Source organism: Tympanuchus pallidicinctus, unplaced genomic scaffold, assembly GCF_026119805.1.
Source record: "Tympanuchus pallidicinctus isolate F22 unplaced genomic scaffold, pur_lepc_1.0 scaffold31, whole genome shotgun sequence".
In the NCBI taxonomy this organism is placed as follows: Eukaryota; Metazoa; Chordata; class Aves; order Galliformes; family Phasianidae; genus Tympanuchus; species Tympanuchus pallidicinctus.
In genome coordinates, this window is record NW_026294749.1 from 1,889,396 (window position 1) to 1,906,234 (window position 16,839).

Below are 16,839 nucleotides of genomic sequence, written 5' to 3' on the forward strand. Positions count from 1 at the left end.
CTGCTTTTGAAGTTAGCTGCAGCTTGCTCCTCTTGGCAGCATTCCTACAGGAGCACATGATTGCCATGCAATGACCCCATGACTCGAAAGATAAAATATTTCACTGTTCCAAGTGGAACAGGTCACAAGTATAACTCAGGATGCAATTCAGAAAGGCACCTGAGTGTCCTCTGCTTTGTGCCTACCGTGGCTTAAAGCAACAGGATGCATCAACAGGCACGGGATGTGTTCAAGGACTTCTCTGCACAGCTGGCTGCCCATGCAGGCTTCATGTTCAATTCCTTATGCCAAGAGAGAATAAAGGGAGTGGTTATTAACACCAGCTCGGCACCATTGCAATTGCAACCTGTTAACAGTGCACTGTTGTTCAGATTTGCTCTGTACAGGGTGGAAACGTTAGAATTAAACACATTTTAAAGGCAGGAGTCTGTCTGAGAGACTGATGCACCAAAAAAAAAAAAAAAAAAAAAAAAAAAAAAAAAAAAAAGCTTTGTTAGAATATCCTTCCAGCATCTATTTTATTACATTTTATTTACATTTGGTGATTTGAGACACGCTTCCAGTACCTTGTCAGACAGTGGATTTAGGCACACAAAGTCCAGTACCTGCCCCTCGCTGAAGCTGCTGTTCTCTGGCACAGGCCCACAACTGACTTCACACTAATGTGGCAAGAGCCTGGGTGTTCTGGGAGCTTCCAGAGGTTCTGTGCGTGGGGCGGTCGTTTCTGATGCTTCTGTCCCAAACGCTGCTCTTGGGGCTGTGCTGAGCCGTGGCCATGTGGCTCTGGAAGGCCCGCACGGTTCGAATAGCAAGGATGCAGACCACAAAGCTGGCAAAGTACAAACAGGCCGCAACTACACCAAAGAGGCCGACGGCTGCATCGCCTCCCTGGACCACGCAGTTCATGGAGGTGTAACCACGGCGTGCGTACAGCCTCTCACGCCTCTTGCAAGCTTCCGTGGCGTTCACCTGGGTGACAAAGTGCAAGTAGAGACTAACTGCAATGACGTAGCACACGCCAGCCAGCAGGCTGAAGGCGCATTCACCACGGAGCAGCCCCATCTTGAGGCGGTGGATGGGTTTTGCCCCCACTACGAGGAAGACGAGCGTGAGCGCTGCTGCTGCTAAGCTGAAGGTTACTCCGCCGTAGATGCAGGGGGCTCTCATCTGGGTGATCTGCATGTCCAGCTCCCTCACTTCCTGGAGCTCCGTGCCCTCGAAGGGGCTGTAGGCTGAATTCAGGTTAAAGGATCCGATGCCCAAGCCGCCGACGGAAGTAAACCCTGCAACAGAGGCTTGGGCAGCGCCCACACAGATCAGCACCAGGAGGTTAACGGTGATTTCCACGAACTTCAAAATGCCTGTAAGGAGCAGAAAGGTGGGAAGAGGTATCAGAATCATGTGCAAACTGGGGGTGATAAAAATAGATCCAGAAACAGAACCAGAGAGCACTATTACTGAGACAATCCTCCTGGCTGTAGCAACACCAGGGTGCTTCTTTGTGGGGAAGAAGGGGGGAAAAAAAAAGTGTAAGCTCTCATGGGCACATTTCAGAAGTTGGGCAAATTACTTTTCTAAAAATTTGTCAGCGTGTTTGATAAATGGGACTCCATGAGGGGAAAAATCCATAAAGATTTTACTGTGCTTGTGTTACTGCCAAGGAAAGCGAATAACGATTGCATTTTGGCCTGTAGCTCCTTGGCATAAACAGTCTGAACAAAATGCAGAGGTGAAAGCTGACAAAAACCTACAGTCCTCTGATGGCTTAACAAATCGTGCAGGCTATGTAGGTCCTTAAAAGTTTATTGCTTTAACAGACACGTTTTTGTGTTAAGTGCTAATTTGAACTTCTTACGCATCACTTCTCTATCTCTTACAGAAATAAAATCTCTTCACAGGTATTAACAAACTGATTGCATAGAAAAAGTGGGGGAAGAGGACAAAAATACCTTATGTATTGAGGTAAGGGAATTTGATACTTCGTGTATTCTTTCACAGATGCCCAGCTTCAAAAGAAAGCTTTATGACTTCTGAGTTGAATCTTCTTTTCCCTGTGCTATGCTACTGATAAAAGTAACCTAGGAGAAATGGCTTCTTCTAGTAGCTGCCTGCCAGGAAGGGCCAGCAGAGCGTAGATGAATCTGATTATTCTGTGACAGCTCACTAGGGGTCAGACTAAGATTAGTAAACATGACCGATGTTGCAGTGTAGCACAGCTAGAGTTGCCTATTCAGGAAATGAAAACCCAAAGCGTATCACGTGCTGTTCCTCAAGTCCTGAAGCTAATTACTGAATTGTGAGTCTTACTCTGCTGCAGCCTGACAGCCAAGAATGTAAGATGCTTCACAGAGTGGTCCTATGCTTGCCTTTAAAGGGGGGTGGGATCTTCAGCTTGCATATAGACTTTCATTTATGCTATTAGCATTGATCAGCATGGCGTTTTCCTCCTGAGCCATGGCTCCGTTGTTGTCAAAGCTGTATGGGCTTAAAAGAAAGGGCTGAAGCAGCACAAGGAATGATGGATTAGTGGGTATTCTTGTTCTGCCCCTTCTTATGCCCTCCCCAGAGGGCTGGGGCAAGAAGTACCTTCCTGTTGCTGCTTCCTTTCACTGGAAGGTGCTTGTGGTGGTTTGACAAGGGCCTCTGGCTATGCTAAGTACCAGCTTTTCCTGTACATCCCCTTGCTGAGCTTTAGAAAGGGCAATTTTCTGTTGCTAAGAGTTAGCACCTGCTGCAAATCTCTCCATAATTATAACTCTGTGAAAATAACCCATTCCAATCCTCAGTGCTGCTGTTCCAAAACTTCCTAAGTATTCATACAAGGCTTTACCTTCACTGAGCTGCTGCTGTAGGACTGGCATGATGCATCCCTTTGCAGATGGAATGAAAAACGAAACCAGTGAGGGCTGTTGAATTTTTAATTGCAGTAGTAGGTGCTTTGTGGCATGTGTGAAAAATGTCCTAAAGCAGGCCATTCAGGTTGGGTGGGTTTTATATGTACCTGCATAATTTTCACACATGCCTGTTGTAGAACTGATTGGAGTGGAAGCAAGGAAAAGAGGTTCATTAGCAGCCACTCCAGGAGTTATCTGCAATGTGTGGATTGACTTAAAAACAATAAAATGGGCAGTAACAAGAACTCCTGTGTTAAAGAACAATCCTAAAATGATGAATGCTACAAAGCTGTGAATTAAAGGTCTGTGATGGCAGCCAGCAGAGTTTTTAAAGTGGACTACTCATGGGAATTCCCAAGGCCTTATGCGATGTTCAGTTGGAAATATTAAGCCCTACAGTATGTTCAAATCTTGACCTAGGTGCCCTAAAAGTTTTGTACAACTTTGACCTGTTATCTGTTATAGTTAAAAACTGATACTCAATCTACTACACTATTCCCTAGTCCCATGCAACAATGAATGTGTTGCAAGACTTGAATCGTAAACAGCAGGAGGCCTGAAAACCATAGACTCATAGAATTGTAAAACTTTACAGGCTTGGATAGATTTTTCCTTTCTCAAGGTCAAAACCTTGGGACTAATCTAAAATTAATTATACTGGTTTGTATCATCATACAATCATTAATTTTGGAAAGATCTCTCAGAACATCCAGTCCAATTGCCAACCCACCCCCACCGTGCCCATTCACCGCGTCCCTCAGTGCCACATCCACATTTCTTGAACACTTCCACCACCTCCCTGGGCAGCCTGTGCCACTGCCTCACTGCTCTCTGCGAGAAGGAATTTTTCCTAATATCCAACCTGAGCCTCCCCTCCTGGTCGGGCTGAAGGCCGTTATTTCTCATCCTAAAATTAGCACAGTGAATAGCTGATTTTGGGAACGAGCCCCCTCCATACTGAGAAACTAATGAGACTCAAGTCAGGGTTCTTGGACTGCTACTTTCTTTCCTATGCTTCTTTTCCACTCTGCTTTTCAACACTAAAGGTGAGAAGAACTGATGCAATCAGTTCAGGCTGTAGGTGTTTCCAGGAGCTTTGCAGAGTGCTTCACTCATTCCATAAAATCCAAATCTGCAATGGATGGTAATTTCAATTTAATTGTTAGCTTTGTTTGAATCCTATCTTTACTGCCATGAGTAGGATGCATGCTGTATCAAATAGGTTCTCTTCTATCAAATGCAGTTTTTCCATTGATATGATTTATCCATTATTCACTGTTTTCCTTTTTCTCCTGTATTGGGTGCACACTTGGCTGCTGCCATGGCATTAATGCATTGATCAATGGCTTTGTCTTATGCCAAACGGTGAGCTTAAATGCAGCAAAACAAACAGGCAGGCTGTAAGCATTTAGATCCACAGGCAGCTGACCTTAGTCTAATAGCTCCTGCCCTTGGCTGGGAAGTCATCATGTTCTTCCCCTACCCAGCAATACTCTGGCCAAGCATTAGGTCCTTCCAAGAGCTGTTTTAATAAATTAAAAGAGCAGGAAACGATTCAGCTCCTTTCTTGTGTGCTGCTGTTTTTTCCTGCAACTTTAGCAGCTTGAAGTGACTCATAGAGGGTCTGATGAGCAATTGCACTGGCACAAATTTAGCAGGGGAAATAACAGCCAAAGAAGAATCAGAAATTCTCCATTTCAGGTGTGGTGAGCTGTTAAACCTGCATGCTTTGTCTCATAAACCTACTCTGCATCTGACTGTGTGGTAACCAGTAACTCACAGCTGTTTGAATCTTGTATATGGTAAGCTGTGAAGAGGCTTTTCCCCCTGTAGCAGAACAATCCCAACATCAGGATCACTGTGGTTATGTGTATGTGTCCATAAAGTAATAAGGTCAATTCACATTTGTCCCTGTGTTTCTGTAGCTGACAAAAACTCATCTGCAGGACAGTCAGTCCTGGCTGTTTCTGTTGAACTCCTCCTAACCTCACGAGGGCCTGACTAAATAGATGCAGCCTTCAAAGTGTCTCCCTCCACTACATCTTGGCACTTTATATCCCTCTGCTGACTGCATAGGGACTTCTTCTCCCGACTGACTCTTTTGGTATCGCTCTTTCCTCTCCATTTAACATTCCTGTGTATTTTTCAGGTATTTTACATCTGTTTTCTCCGTGTGCCTTTTGGCTTGCTCTCTCCCTCTGCTTCCACTGCAGGCCAGGTGCCACCAGGAACGGCAGTACCCAACCAGCAGCCTCAGAGGTGTCCGGCTGTCCCTCTTGGACACCTCAATCCCAGAGCCAGGGGCGTAGGCCAGGACAGGCTCACACAGGGCAAGCAGGTAGTATGAGGAAACTGTGTCAACACACACAGGTAAGTGGAGCCTGAGCCACATCCCATTAGGGGTCGCTCGAGAAAAAGGGAAGAGAAGAACTACAGGCTGCAGCACACGCAGCAGGAATCATTCACCCAGCCTTTCTCACTGAAAGTTGTTTTGTCTTCCAGTTCGGGTAGCTTTCTGCTGTTCAGAGGTAGTGGTGTGTGTTGTTTTGATTTTTTCCACAGGAGCAGACAAGTATTTTGACCATATACAGTGACTTACAAAAGCTGCAGTCAGTCCTGAAAATGATCTCATACGCTGAACTTCTCCTGAAGTGTAGGTGGTGCATTCCACAGAAGGTAAGTACACAGCTCGGTGCACAGCTTTGGTTCCCTCTGGCCTAAATTGGAATGTGATGGGTGGGAGAGGGAGGAAACATCAGAGGAAGAGAGATATTCCCTTTTTGGAAGGAAGGGGACAGAAATGTGACGAGGAGGAAAGAAAACTGGAGGAAAATGAAGAGGAAATGAAACAGAGAAAACAGTCACAACAGACTAAAATATTAAATCTGCAAGCAAAGTATTAAACTATCTTGCTAATGGTATTGCATCCCTTATATAAATACCAGTGCAAAGCAAGATTTACTCTTACTGAAACTGGTAATGAGAATGAAACCAACTTCACTGATGTAAGTTCAGGGCAATACAGAGCCTTCTCATAAACAAACCTTCCCCATGCCACCACTATCTGTGTAGGTCTCCAGTGTTCTTCAGACACTGGTGGGATTTAGCTTTTTCTGAGTTATGCTGAAATCTCCCTGATGTTCAAAGAAGGAATAAAAACAACAACTCTAAAGCAAGAGTTAGGCAATGTGAGACCAACAGTTGTTCACTGAATCTTGGCTTTTCAAAGGACCCAAGGGAACCATGTACTCAGAGCCAACTGAAATTTAATGGCACATAAGCACCCAATACGTGTAGGCTCATTTGTTTGAGATATCATCTTACTGGAAATGGAGGGAGAAATAGTTATAAACTGGGAAAATTAAACTATTCATGCACCCCACAAAAAAGAATAACTATCTTCTAATATGTTGTCTGTCTTTACTAAAGACAGTTTCTCCACTAGGAAATCTCAAAGGATAACTAGCCTTGTTTTCAGTGATTCACAGAAGCCCTACAAGCATAACTGGAATGCTCAAACCCAAACGTATGGCCTTGGTTTTTTTGTGTGTAATATTCCCTTGAACAACTATTGTCCTACCTGCTCTATCCAGCTGTCACAGAAAAGGGCCTGATTTGCAGAAACATAGTTTCCTGCCACTGTATGAAACTGGTTCACTTGCCTTTGAGATAGTGTCAGTGGTTTTTTCCCTGCCTAGAAACAATCTTTTTTCCCCTGGTAGTTCCTTAAAGCATCATTTCTAAGCATGTTCTTGATTTGTCTCCTGTTAGCCTAGAATGAACCACCTTCACAACCTTCTAAAAGGAAAGCAGAAGGTCACGCATTAAACTGTAGCACTTGGTAATACTGACTTAAATGCAACGTGTGTAAAAGGCTTTAGACATATCTGTAGTTGCTGGTAGGTCTCAGCATGGTGACACGGTGACCTCCTGTTCTGTCTTTTGGGAAGCACTTTTTCTTCCTACTGTACCCATCCTTCCACCAGGTAGTAAAACAAATATCTTGTAACAAACTTGGGCGGTCCAGAAAACAATGAAACGCTCGTTTCTTATGCCAACTTTCTGTAGGCACTGCTTTCATTCAAAGTGAAACATGGCCACCTTTAGAAAGTACAAAGATTGGGGTGTCATTGCTCCTTACGTAACCATAGTCTCACTGAAGGCAGATCAGGTTGGAGGAACCTGTGGAGCTCCTTAGTCTCTTTACAAGCTGTGGGTTGTCATACCTGGTAAGCAGCATTCCTGACTGAGTGGATTTCTCTCCTTTAAGGGAGCTGTAATCGGTTGCTTCCAGAAATACAGCTACATCTCGTATAGCATCGCTTTGCTGTATCATCAGTTAGCCTTGAGAGCCACTTTGTGAAAAGAAGAATTTCTCTTGCTTCTGAGAATTTGGGTAAGGTGAAAGGAAGACAAACCCAGTAGTCTTGCAAGAAGGATGGTTGCCAAGCTTGTTTTACACTGGTGCAGACTTAAGAAAGATTTCCCAGCAGGTAACCATGGACCAAAGTCTAACACATACTAAAAGTTAACATGACTTTGCAAGGATCTTGCCTTGCTACCTTAGGTGAAAATTCTCGGTTGTAGTTCTCCTCTCTGTAAAAACAATAGTATAAGCAAGCAAAAAAAAAAAAAAAGGTGGATGAAAACAACTGATATAAAAATGTGGGCAGAGTCAAGCCCCATATCTTGATAGGGCAACTATTTGCTAAAGGTAGAAACTGGTATCTGTAAGTACTATAGCTCCTCTTCATGTAGCTTCTTATAGAGCTAAATGGCTATTTGTATTTCACAGCAAACAAGACTTAATTCCAAATGAAATAGTCCTCAGAACAGGAAGGTTACCTGCAGCTCTGCTATGCACTCCATTTATCTTGTAAATGTGCCATTTTCATTAAGCATTTTGAATCATCTAGATTCATTTGTATAGCTCTATCCAATTCCCACTACAAATGTCTTCCTTCTTTCCAATTCCAGGATTAAAAATGTAATGGCAAATTTAATGCGTTAGTCGCCCTGTATTTAAATATATGTTGCAAGAGATAGGAGGGGAATGCTGCCTAAATACAAATGAGACTGCAGGGGAACTTAGTGCTCCATCCTCATAGCAAAAATATGTTGAAATAAATTAACTGTTACAGGAACAGTGCATGACAGCTTTGAGCACAATTTAAAAGAGCTAAGAATGCAGAGGCAAAATGTGAAGATAAAGACTAATCCCACTAGGTGCCTCCCCAGAAACATATGTATCCTATTGACCACGCTGTTGAAAAGATCTATCTCGTACTGCTGAATATACTTCTCTAACACTTATTTTAATCCATAAAGTTATCCGCACTGTGTGCATTTAATGACCCTTCAATGTTTTTCAACATATGTAACTGGAGTTACGGAAAGTCTTTTACTTCAATCCAATGCCTCCTGCAAAGCACTACTTCCCTGCCATCAAGAGTTCCACAGCATCAGATGTTAAACGGTGTTCTGCAAAGTGTTTTTCCCTCCTGCTCTCAGGTCAGACTCTCAAAGAAGAGCAGTACCAGGGCGTAACACTGCAACGTAATGCTATCGGTATAACTGTGATGAGCAATGGCGTAACTCAAAGCGGGTGCCCAACAGTGAGATCCCTCTGCTCAGCGTGACTTTTCACCTCTGCACTTTTTCCAGTCTGAGAGTATTTGCCAGCATCCTTAGCTACAGGAAAAACACGGACTGCTTTGTGAAAACAAAAGCTTATAGATGTTTACATTTGAATTAATGCTGGCTTGTTAACGTACAAGTATATCTTGGAGAAAGTCATTGTTACTCCCTAATTCTATTTCCTCCTCCTAATAAATTTGGTTTTATATTTCCTCCTGGCTCTGTTTGAAGTCAGAGGCTTTTATTGTTGTTACAAATGATAACACTGTCTTGTTCTAAGAGGAAATCAGTCTGAAGGATTTAACAACTGTGGCTGCTGTAATGCAGGCTTAAGACAGGATAGTTTGGGAGCACCTACAATGTGCTTAAGAAATCAGCCACTATTCACGGCCCCTCTTTAAGCTGTGTTTATGGCAGCAAAGATCAGAGATTCAGTTGTACTTTTACTATTCAGTTATAGATCACATTTTTTTTTTCCTCTAATCTTTTTAAGTGCTATCTCCCTTCCATGCTAATAGGGCTGAAGAATTAAAAAAAAAAAAATGTTAACACTGTAGTTCTAGCTAGCACAGTACAGTTCTATACAAGGCAAAAATGCGAGCTTTTTCTGAGTCTGCTACTGACTGAGGATGGGAGAAATTTGGTTTACCTTCACCATTTCAGCAAAACTAGCAGCAGCATTACCCTACAGTTGCATCACTCCACCTCTTTCACATCAGTATATGTAATATAATTAAGAGCTTTTGAGGAAAAGTGATCAAATATTCACGACCAACATAAGATCAGAAGTTCCCTCCTGAGTTTGGTGCAGATTTTGTTCTCTCTAACGTAAAGGAAGCAGCATGGCAGCCAGACTCAAACACTTCTCGTGTTCCCTCTGATAACCAAAAGGGATGAATTTGACAAAGCAATCATTATTACTAATTTAATTTTCCTAAGCAGAAGATAGAACTACAGAAATTAAATCTGCACCAACAGTGAAAAACAAGTTGGATGCGTTTTTCTGAAAGAATTTCAGCACTAAGAAATTCAAGGCCAAAAACTGTGTTGTTTTAAGTAGCATACACTATTGTGCTTCAGCTGTAAGAAATGGTTATTCCAAGCACTAGTTCCTCAAGCTGGTGAATGGCTTGTCTTTTATCAAGAGTAGTTTATTTCCAATTCTCATGTAATCATATAGAATATCTACACAGCTTGACACCATTCTATGCACTGTTGTGTAATACAGAAGCAGAAGGTGGCCAACTTCTTTGTTTTTATTGTCTTTTTAATCTGTGATCTGCAGACCCCCAGGTGTGATTTTCCTATCAAATATAAACATAGAAACGATACATAAAGCTAGTGGAGCAAGGGAGAGTCAAAAGTTTCATAGAGGGAAGTGGTTCAAAAGAATCAGGAGATACAAGAAGAAAGGCAATCCAAGCCATAGCGTATCTGATTTTCCACAAAAGCTCGTGGTAAAGCCTCCAGCCAAAAGCTCTTAAAGGACACAAGCTCCCATGAGATGAAAGGAAAGATCGTCTCACAGATTTGTAGTGGTTAAAAGGAAATAAAAAGGAATGCCTGGTTTTCAAACAGATGGAGTTAAGAAGAAATCTTAGTTCTGTGCTGCCTGTCACGAGTTACACCTCTATTAGCAGTGGAATGCGAGTGCGTCCCTAGAATGAAACAGGTGGAGACTGTACAAAGGTACGAAACACAACAGCAGTGCACACTGGTCTGCAGTTCAGGAAATTCCACTAATCTGAAGTGAATAACCCAGAGGATGGCTTGCTCTTTACTGGTCCAAACTGCTACATTCCTCCCAGACTTGCACTCTAGTATATGATTTGGGAGGATGCATAATCTTTATACAATCTGGTGCTGCTACCCAGGTGATCCTACCTAGACAACTTTGAATGAGTATTATGGGGATTGCTCACAGAATTTTTAAACAGGTTTTTTTTTTTTTCTTCTGTTTTTAAGATGAAAGGACTAAAATGGAGCAGAATGGTTTGAAGTCTCTTTAGATGCTATCAAATGCTCCCGATAGCAAAGGATGTTAGAATCAGTTGTCTCTTCCACTGTATTCAGGTTGGGTTTCTTTTCTTAATGCGGTTGTAGGAAAAAAAAAGTGTGGGAGGGGATTAGAGAGGGAAGGAGGCAATAAGAATAACTCCTTTTTTTTTTTTTTTCAGCTACAGCTTGCAGCTAAGGTGCTAGAAGGATAACTGGTTTCATACCAGCCTGTTTGTGAAACCTCAACTTCAGTTTTTTGGGATATTGCAGGTGAGGAGCACAGTGGCTGAAGTAAATATTGCTTGGAGCTCTTGGTTGTCCACGGTTCCTCTATAGTTCGACAAACCAGTCAACTTGTACAAAAAGCATACGGATAGTTGCTGGGCAAAAGGAAAAGTAAGATATGTAGTGAAAGGAGAACGACGCACGCTCAGGGGCTAAGGCTCACATTTCAGTTGTTGCTTTGGAAAAGGCTGTGGTAGATGGCCCCATTTCCCATCCTTGTTTGACACTACTTTGTTTTGAAATTATGGCAATCGGGAAGGGGGATTTCACCAGACTGCTGATAAACCATTGGCAAAAGAAAGAGAGAGTTAAAAAGCATTTCCAGGAAGTTTTCGATGCTGTAAGAAGCTGTAGCTCACATGCACTGTCTTCCTTTCAAAAAGTTCATGTTAGGTTTTCGTTTATAACATTTGGTATCTGATTGCAGGGAACAGAGAATTCTAAGAAAACAATTCTAAGAAATTGCACCCAAATTTTTTGTACTTTCAGAAGTTCAATGAGTAGTCGAATTCTCAGGATTTTACCAACCTCCAATTTCATTTTTTTGAAATTAAGCTGCCAATAATGGGGTTTGTTTTCTATTTGATTTCTTTTCCCTCCTCCAGTGTAAGCTCAGCCATTAAACTTTTGGAAAATACTGAGCAATACCTGGGGGAGGGCTGGGAGTGAAATCATCATTGTCAACTGATGCATCCAAATCTGGGACATTTTGAAGATGTTAATGATGCTTGATGCACTGAAATAACGAGAAGCAAATGGGAGGAAAAAAAAAAAAGCATGTCACTCCAAGCTCTTCATAAGTCTGATCAGCTTCTGACCAAAAACTGTGCACCTCAGCTTTCCACTTAGACTGCAGTGAGGCTTTCCAAAAAACAAAGAGGGAACACTTTAAAGGAGAAATGTATATTTTAGCTGCATTTTCTTTCAATTTACGGGATTTGCTAAGCATTAAGGCTGATTTACCCCCACATTAATGTTCATTTCTTGAACGTTTCTTGTTGTGCCCGTTTTCTAGCGATGAAAAAATCAGTTATTTCTGAAGAGCTGGTTTACTGGATTGGATTTAATGGATTACATGTCCTTAAAATAGTTCTGCCTCACATGCTGTTACTTTATAAAGATGCATCAGTGATGACTGGATTAAGTACAGAGTTGACAGTGTGAGAAGAACATGTTGGGATAACCCAGCATCAAAGCTTCCACAGCAGTATTCAGATTGCCTACTCCCAAATCTCAAAGCTTACCTCTTGTTGCACAACACATCACCTGTGCTGACACTGTGGCTGCGTACTCTGCACACACATCTTCAAGAATCTGTGATACTCCGTACATTTTGCTTTTTAGATTCTTCCAATTACTAATTTACAATTACTAACCTGCAGCCACGTCATTCATGAATTTCACGTTCGTATTTTATGTGTTCCCCTGGATTTACTTTGTTGTGCTTCTGATCACAGACAGAGAAACCTAGAACAGCCTTGGGAGGGGAAGGAGTGGGTGGCAGGCAGTAAGAATTGCACGTACCTCTTGTTGTGCATACCTTTGAACACTTCATGGACAAGGTTTCCTTGGTGGGGTAATACTGTGGTGGTGAGTCAAAATACTCCTGTGATGCTGCTGAAGCTTTAGAGTACGGCTCTGAGCAAATGGTGGAAGCCCTTGAGTGCTGGCCACCACGGGTATCTTTTGCTGGCCTGCAGTGGAGTAAATGGGTAATATACAGTAATTAGATCATGCTGCAATAACATACAGGCTCCCTTAAGCCTAATGAATGTTTAAGGTTGGTGAGATTTTACATTATTCTGTGTGAAAAGTGTAACTGGCTCTTTTAAAATGAGTTAACGCTCAGCTTAAAAGAAATGGTAAATTGTTTTGTAAATGCTTGGTCTAATCTAAACGTTCTCCTTCATTTAAAGGAGACTTTGAACTTGACTTTTCAAGGTACAGCTGGATGATGCTGAATTAGTAAGAGGCATTTAAAGTCTCATTCCATATTTTCTTTTTTATGTCTTCCTATTTGATTACTATCTTGAATTTCTTATCCACATATCAGCACTTTCAGCTGCAGTTTTGTTTCCTAGCATCGTTGCACTATGGTTTATCTTCATTCAATTCCAGATTTAACTTAAAAATATTATCTTATGCATTCACACTAAATCATGTTCATTGTAGTTTTTTACATTTTAATTGAGACCTTCAATAACAAGACTCATGCTAACAACTCCACGTGTAGTTGCCAACAGCTCTTTTTGGCTGAAACATTCCTGATTTTTCTGACCTTTGTCCTGGGTCTTGTGCAACCACCAAGGCATCCTGCACAGCTGTGTCACATAAATTAAATAAGCTATGTGATTTATAAGACTTCCAGTTAACTTGAAAGCAATCCCTTTGGTACTTCTGATGCAGCTGCTTCTCTCTATTGTATCTTGCTACTTGCCAGAAAACAAAACAAGCAAAACAAAATAAAAAAAAGAAACCCTCCCCTAATGTTCAGTATCTGAGTACAATTAGGAAAAAAAAAAAAAGCCCAAAGACAAAAAACCAACAACTTTCTTCTAGATGTTTTTTTCCCCCTCAAAATGGGCCTCTTCTGGCTGCCCTTGCTCCTGTTTTCCTTCAGGACTTTCCAGCTCAGGGTGATGCAACTCTTCCTCAGCAATGAGAGAAAGCTTACTATAGAAGTTTCAGACAGAAACGCATTGTGAAAGACATACTTTGGCTAGATAGTTTTGGCTCACAAGGGATGAGAGCATTAGGCACCCAAATTACAGTTTCTACAATACTCTTCCCATCTCTTCAATTATGGGATCTGGAGATCTTTGGGTCAATAAATCTAAGATTTCACCAAAATACTGTAATTTCCTTACAAAATCAGTTATTCTTTTCAAGATCAGTAAGCAGGGGAAATGTTGTTAAGCCAAACTGCATCAAAAAAAAAAAAAAAAAGAAAAAAAAAGATGAAAAGTCATTTTGATTAGTTGCAGTGAAGGCTGGTTCTTGTCAGCTTCTTGGTTGATTCCAAGAACCACCTCCGTGGCTGTTACAGATCTGTAGCTGCAGTTTCCCTTCCTCTAATCCTCGGTGTATATGGGGATGGTTGTTAGCCCTTACAGTCCTTCCACCATTTGCCAGTGTGTCCTGCCATTTATAAGTAACAGCAAAAGCAAGAAGTCCAGAAAAGAGCCTTACTAAGAAGAGGTGGTTCAACTTACTGCTATCCTTGCATATGTTGTAAGATAATTTAACTACATTCGCTCCTGATCTATGCTCTCACTAAGAGCAATCATTCAGCATTTAAAGATGATTTTTAGGCTGATTTCTATTCCCATTTCTCTCATTTCTTTTTCATGAATTAAAAGAGACAGAAGAAAAAAAAATACAGTAAGTATATTTTGTAATAGGATTATCATCCACATCTTTTATTCTCAGCTGGAAGTACTCTTTCTAGTCCATACAAGCACTCTCCGCTGCTGCTTTTATTCTCATCCCATTTTTTCTTGCTTATGTGTGTATTATCAGGGTAGATTTCAGTGGTTCAGCTTTAAAAGAACCTTTATTATACCCATCTCCTCCTTGCTCTTTGATTCTACTATTACCTTACAACCATGCTCCCAAAGGCTAAGCAGGTCTGAAGAACACCTTACTGTCCCAACTCGTTTGCTAATGTTTACAACTGCAGATTCCTACAAAGCAGCCAGCAGCATGCCCTCAAATAAAAACAGCCTAAGATCAGTTCTAATATGCTCTAGGCTATCCACGCTGAAAGGAGGAGTATAATAATATCCTGAGAACTGATTTGTCACTCCATCTCTTCTGCTTGCTTATTTACTTATTGCAGTGATAGTGGCTGGCCTGCTCTGATGTGCCACAAACTACCTGAGGCACTTAAATAAGTACATTTATTGACTGCAATTATTTAAACTGATTTTGTTTTGGATTACCATTAACTTGTTCAAAGCTGAATCAAGCAGCATATTCAGTAAGTCCCTTTCCTGGCACATATAATAATACAGTGTGTACTGGCAAGCCTTGACTTATTGTCACCTGTTGACCAAACAATCCCTTAAGCAGCTGTACAAAGAGCCATAGCCATACTTTAACTACTTGTGATCTGGCTTTATCCAGACAACCCTATGAAATACACAGATCTGCCTCTTTCTGCTGTCTCTTAGCCTGCAGCTACCCCGGAGTTCAATAGAAAGATTAAAAACTGTTTAAAATTTCAAAGTGTAAAATAGTTTCCTGATTCTTAATGTGGAATTCTCATGCTCCATGATTTCAGGTAAACGCATTCTTTACTACTGTAGTGTGAATGTATTTAAAAGCAAACAAACGGAAGAACAAACATAGCAGACTTGCTGTGATATGCTCCTTTAAGGGGATAAAACGTACCTTCCATTGTATGGGCTTGGTTTTCTTGTTTTTCTGTCTTCCTCATATCCATCAGATCCACGATTCTCATGGTACCCACCTTGCTTATCTCGGTATCGCCTCCCAGCATGAGCCATCTTGTCTCTTACATGTACTCTTTCTTTCAAAAATAACTTCCTGCACCAGAGGAATAAAACTGATTCATTTTACTGCTCCACTCAAAGTTATTCATTGACCAGCGCCAACAGAATGCATCCATTGCACGCTGACTCCAGACATAGTAAAGACTTCCTTAAGAAAAGTAGGAAGTAAACTTTTTTAAACTACAAGTAACTTCAGTAAAGTCTATTTCTCTACCTTTTCCTATTGATCAAGCAGGACATTTTCTATATTCAACACTTTTTACACTGAACTTATTTATAAGATCCACTCTTGCTCTCCCACCTCTCCTGCAAGGACAAGGCAGGTTGGCCATATAGAGAAACAATCACAGGATCGTTTGAGTTGGAAGGGACCCTTAAAGGCCATCTAGTCCAACTCCCCTGCAGTGAACAGGGACACCCATGGTGAGGTCAGGTTGCTCAGAGCCCTGTCCTGCCTGACCTGAATGTCTCTACCAATGGAGGAGGGAAAGAGGGCAGCATCCTTTAACTCTCTGGGAAAGGGAAACCCGTTGCAGTCCTTCACTAACCTAGTTGTAAAAATCTTCCTTATATCCAATCTAAACATCCCCTCTCTCAGTTTGAAGCCGTTTCCCCTTGTCCTACCACAAGAGAGCCTGCTGAAGCCTGTCTATTTGAGCCTAATGCTGTGAGAGGTCACCTCACACAGCATGAGTGCCTCCGCACCCCCCAGCCCCGGCTGCCAGCCCCAGCAGCAGCACAGCAGCACCCACGGTCGATGTGGTTTCGACCGGTCGAGCTCAGGCCTCGCATAATGACTTCCCTTCAGTCTCCTCTGGGTGCCATTAAGGAAAGAAGTCGATTTTTCTTTCCGGCTAACAAAGGGACTCTCCTCGGCTCGGCTCCTCTGTTTGGAGCAGAGGGCTCTTCGTAAGGCGGCGAAGACCCCAGAACGCGGCGAGACGAGGCCCAGCCCGTGCTTCCCCCCCCCGCCTCTCACCTGAGGGCAGCGCGGAGCTCCGGCTCTCGGCCAGCCCGGGTCCGCCCTCCACCTACCGCTGCTCCTCCCGCCGCGGGGAGGCGGCCCCTGGCGGGGGCAGCAGCTGCGCCATGCCCGCCCGGAGCTGCCCGGCCTGGGACTGCGGCGCTGCTGCCGGCCCGTCCGGCCCGGGCACGAGGAAGAGCAAAACCTCGGGGCCCTGGGGCGGCCCTGGCGTTGTTTACTTTGATAAACGGACACCTCCGTTCTCCTTGTGGAAAGCGGGGGCCCTGGGAGGGTATAGAACTGGAAGGTCAGTAAAATGAGAATTCAAGCCCCCTCCCCACCCCAGCAGCTGCCTTTTTAAAATTACTTTTGTTGCTTTTAAAGCCAGCTTCCTCGCCATGCAGTGCTTGGGGTTGGAAGGCCTGCGCTGGTCCAGGTGGGTGGCAACAGGCTGTTGGAAGGCTGTGGCACTTGTTGGTGACTTGAAGGAGGAGGTGGCCGCTTCATTCCCTCAGGTGTGAAGCTGCTTGGTAGATAACTGGCCGTG

The 16,839-nt window shown here is 42.7% G+C and overlaps 1 protein-coding gene across 1 annotated transcript; it reads right to left on the reverse strand.

The window, feature by feature from the left end:
- Positions 1–489: 489 nt before the first annotated feature.
- Positions 490–16,419, reverse strand: LOC128087748 (MARVEL domain-containing protein 3-like). Its single transcript, XM_052697620.1, is given in 5 exon segments — positions 490–1,361; positions 12,339–12,508; positions 15,207–15,362; positions 16,308–16,401; positions 16,404–16,419. Coding segments are annotated over 5 exon segments (1,143 nt in total). The 3' UTR covers positions 490–654.
- Between the last annotated feature and the right edge of the window lie 420 nt (positions 16,420–16,839).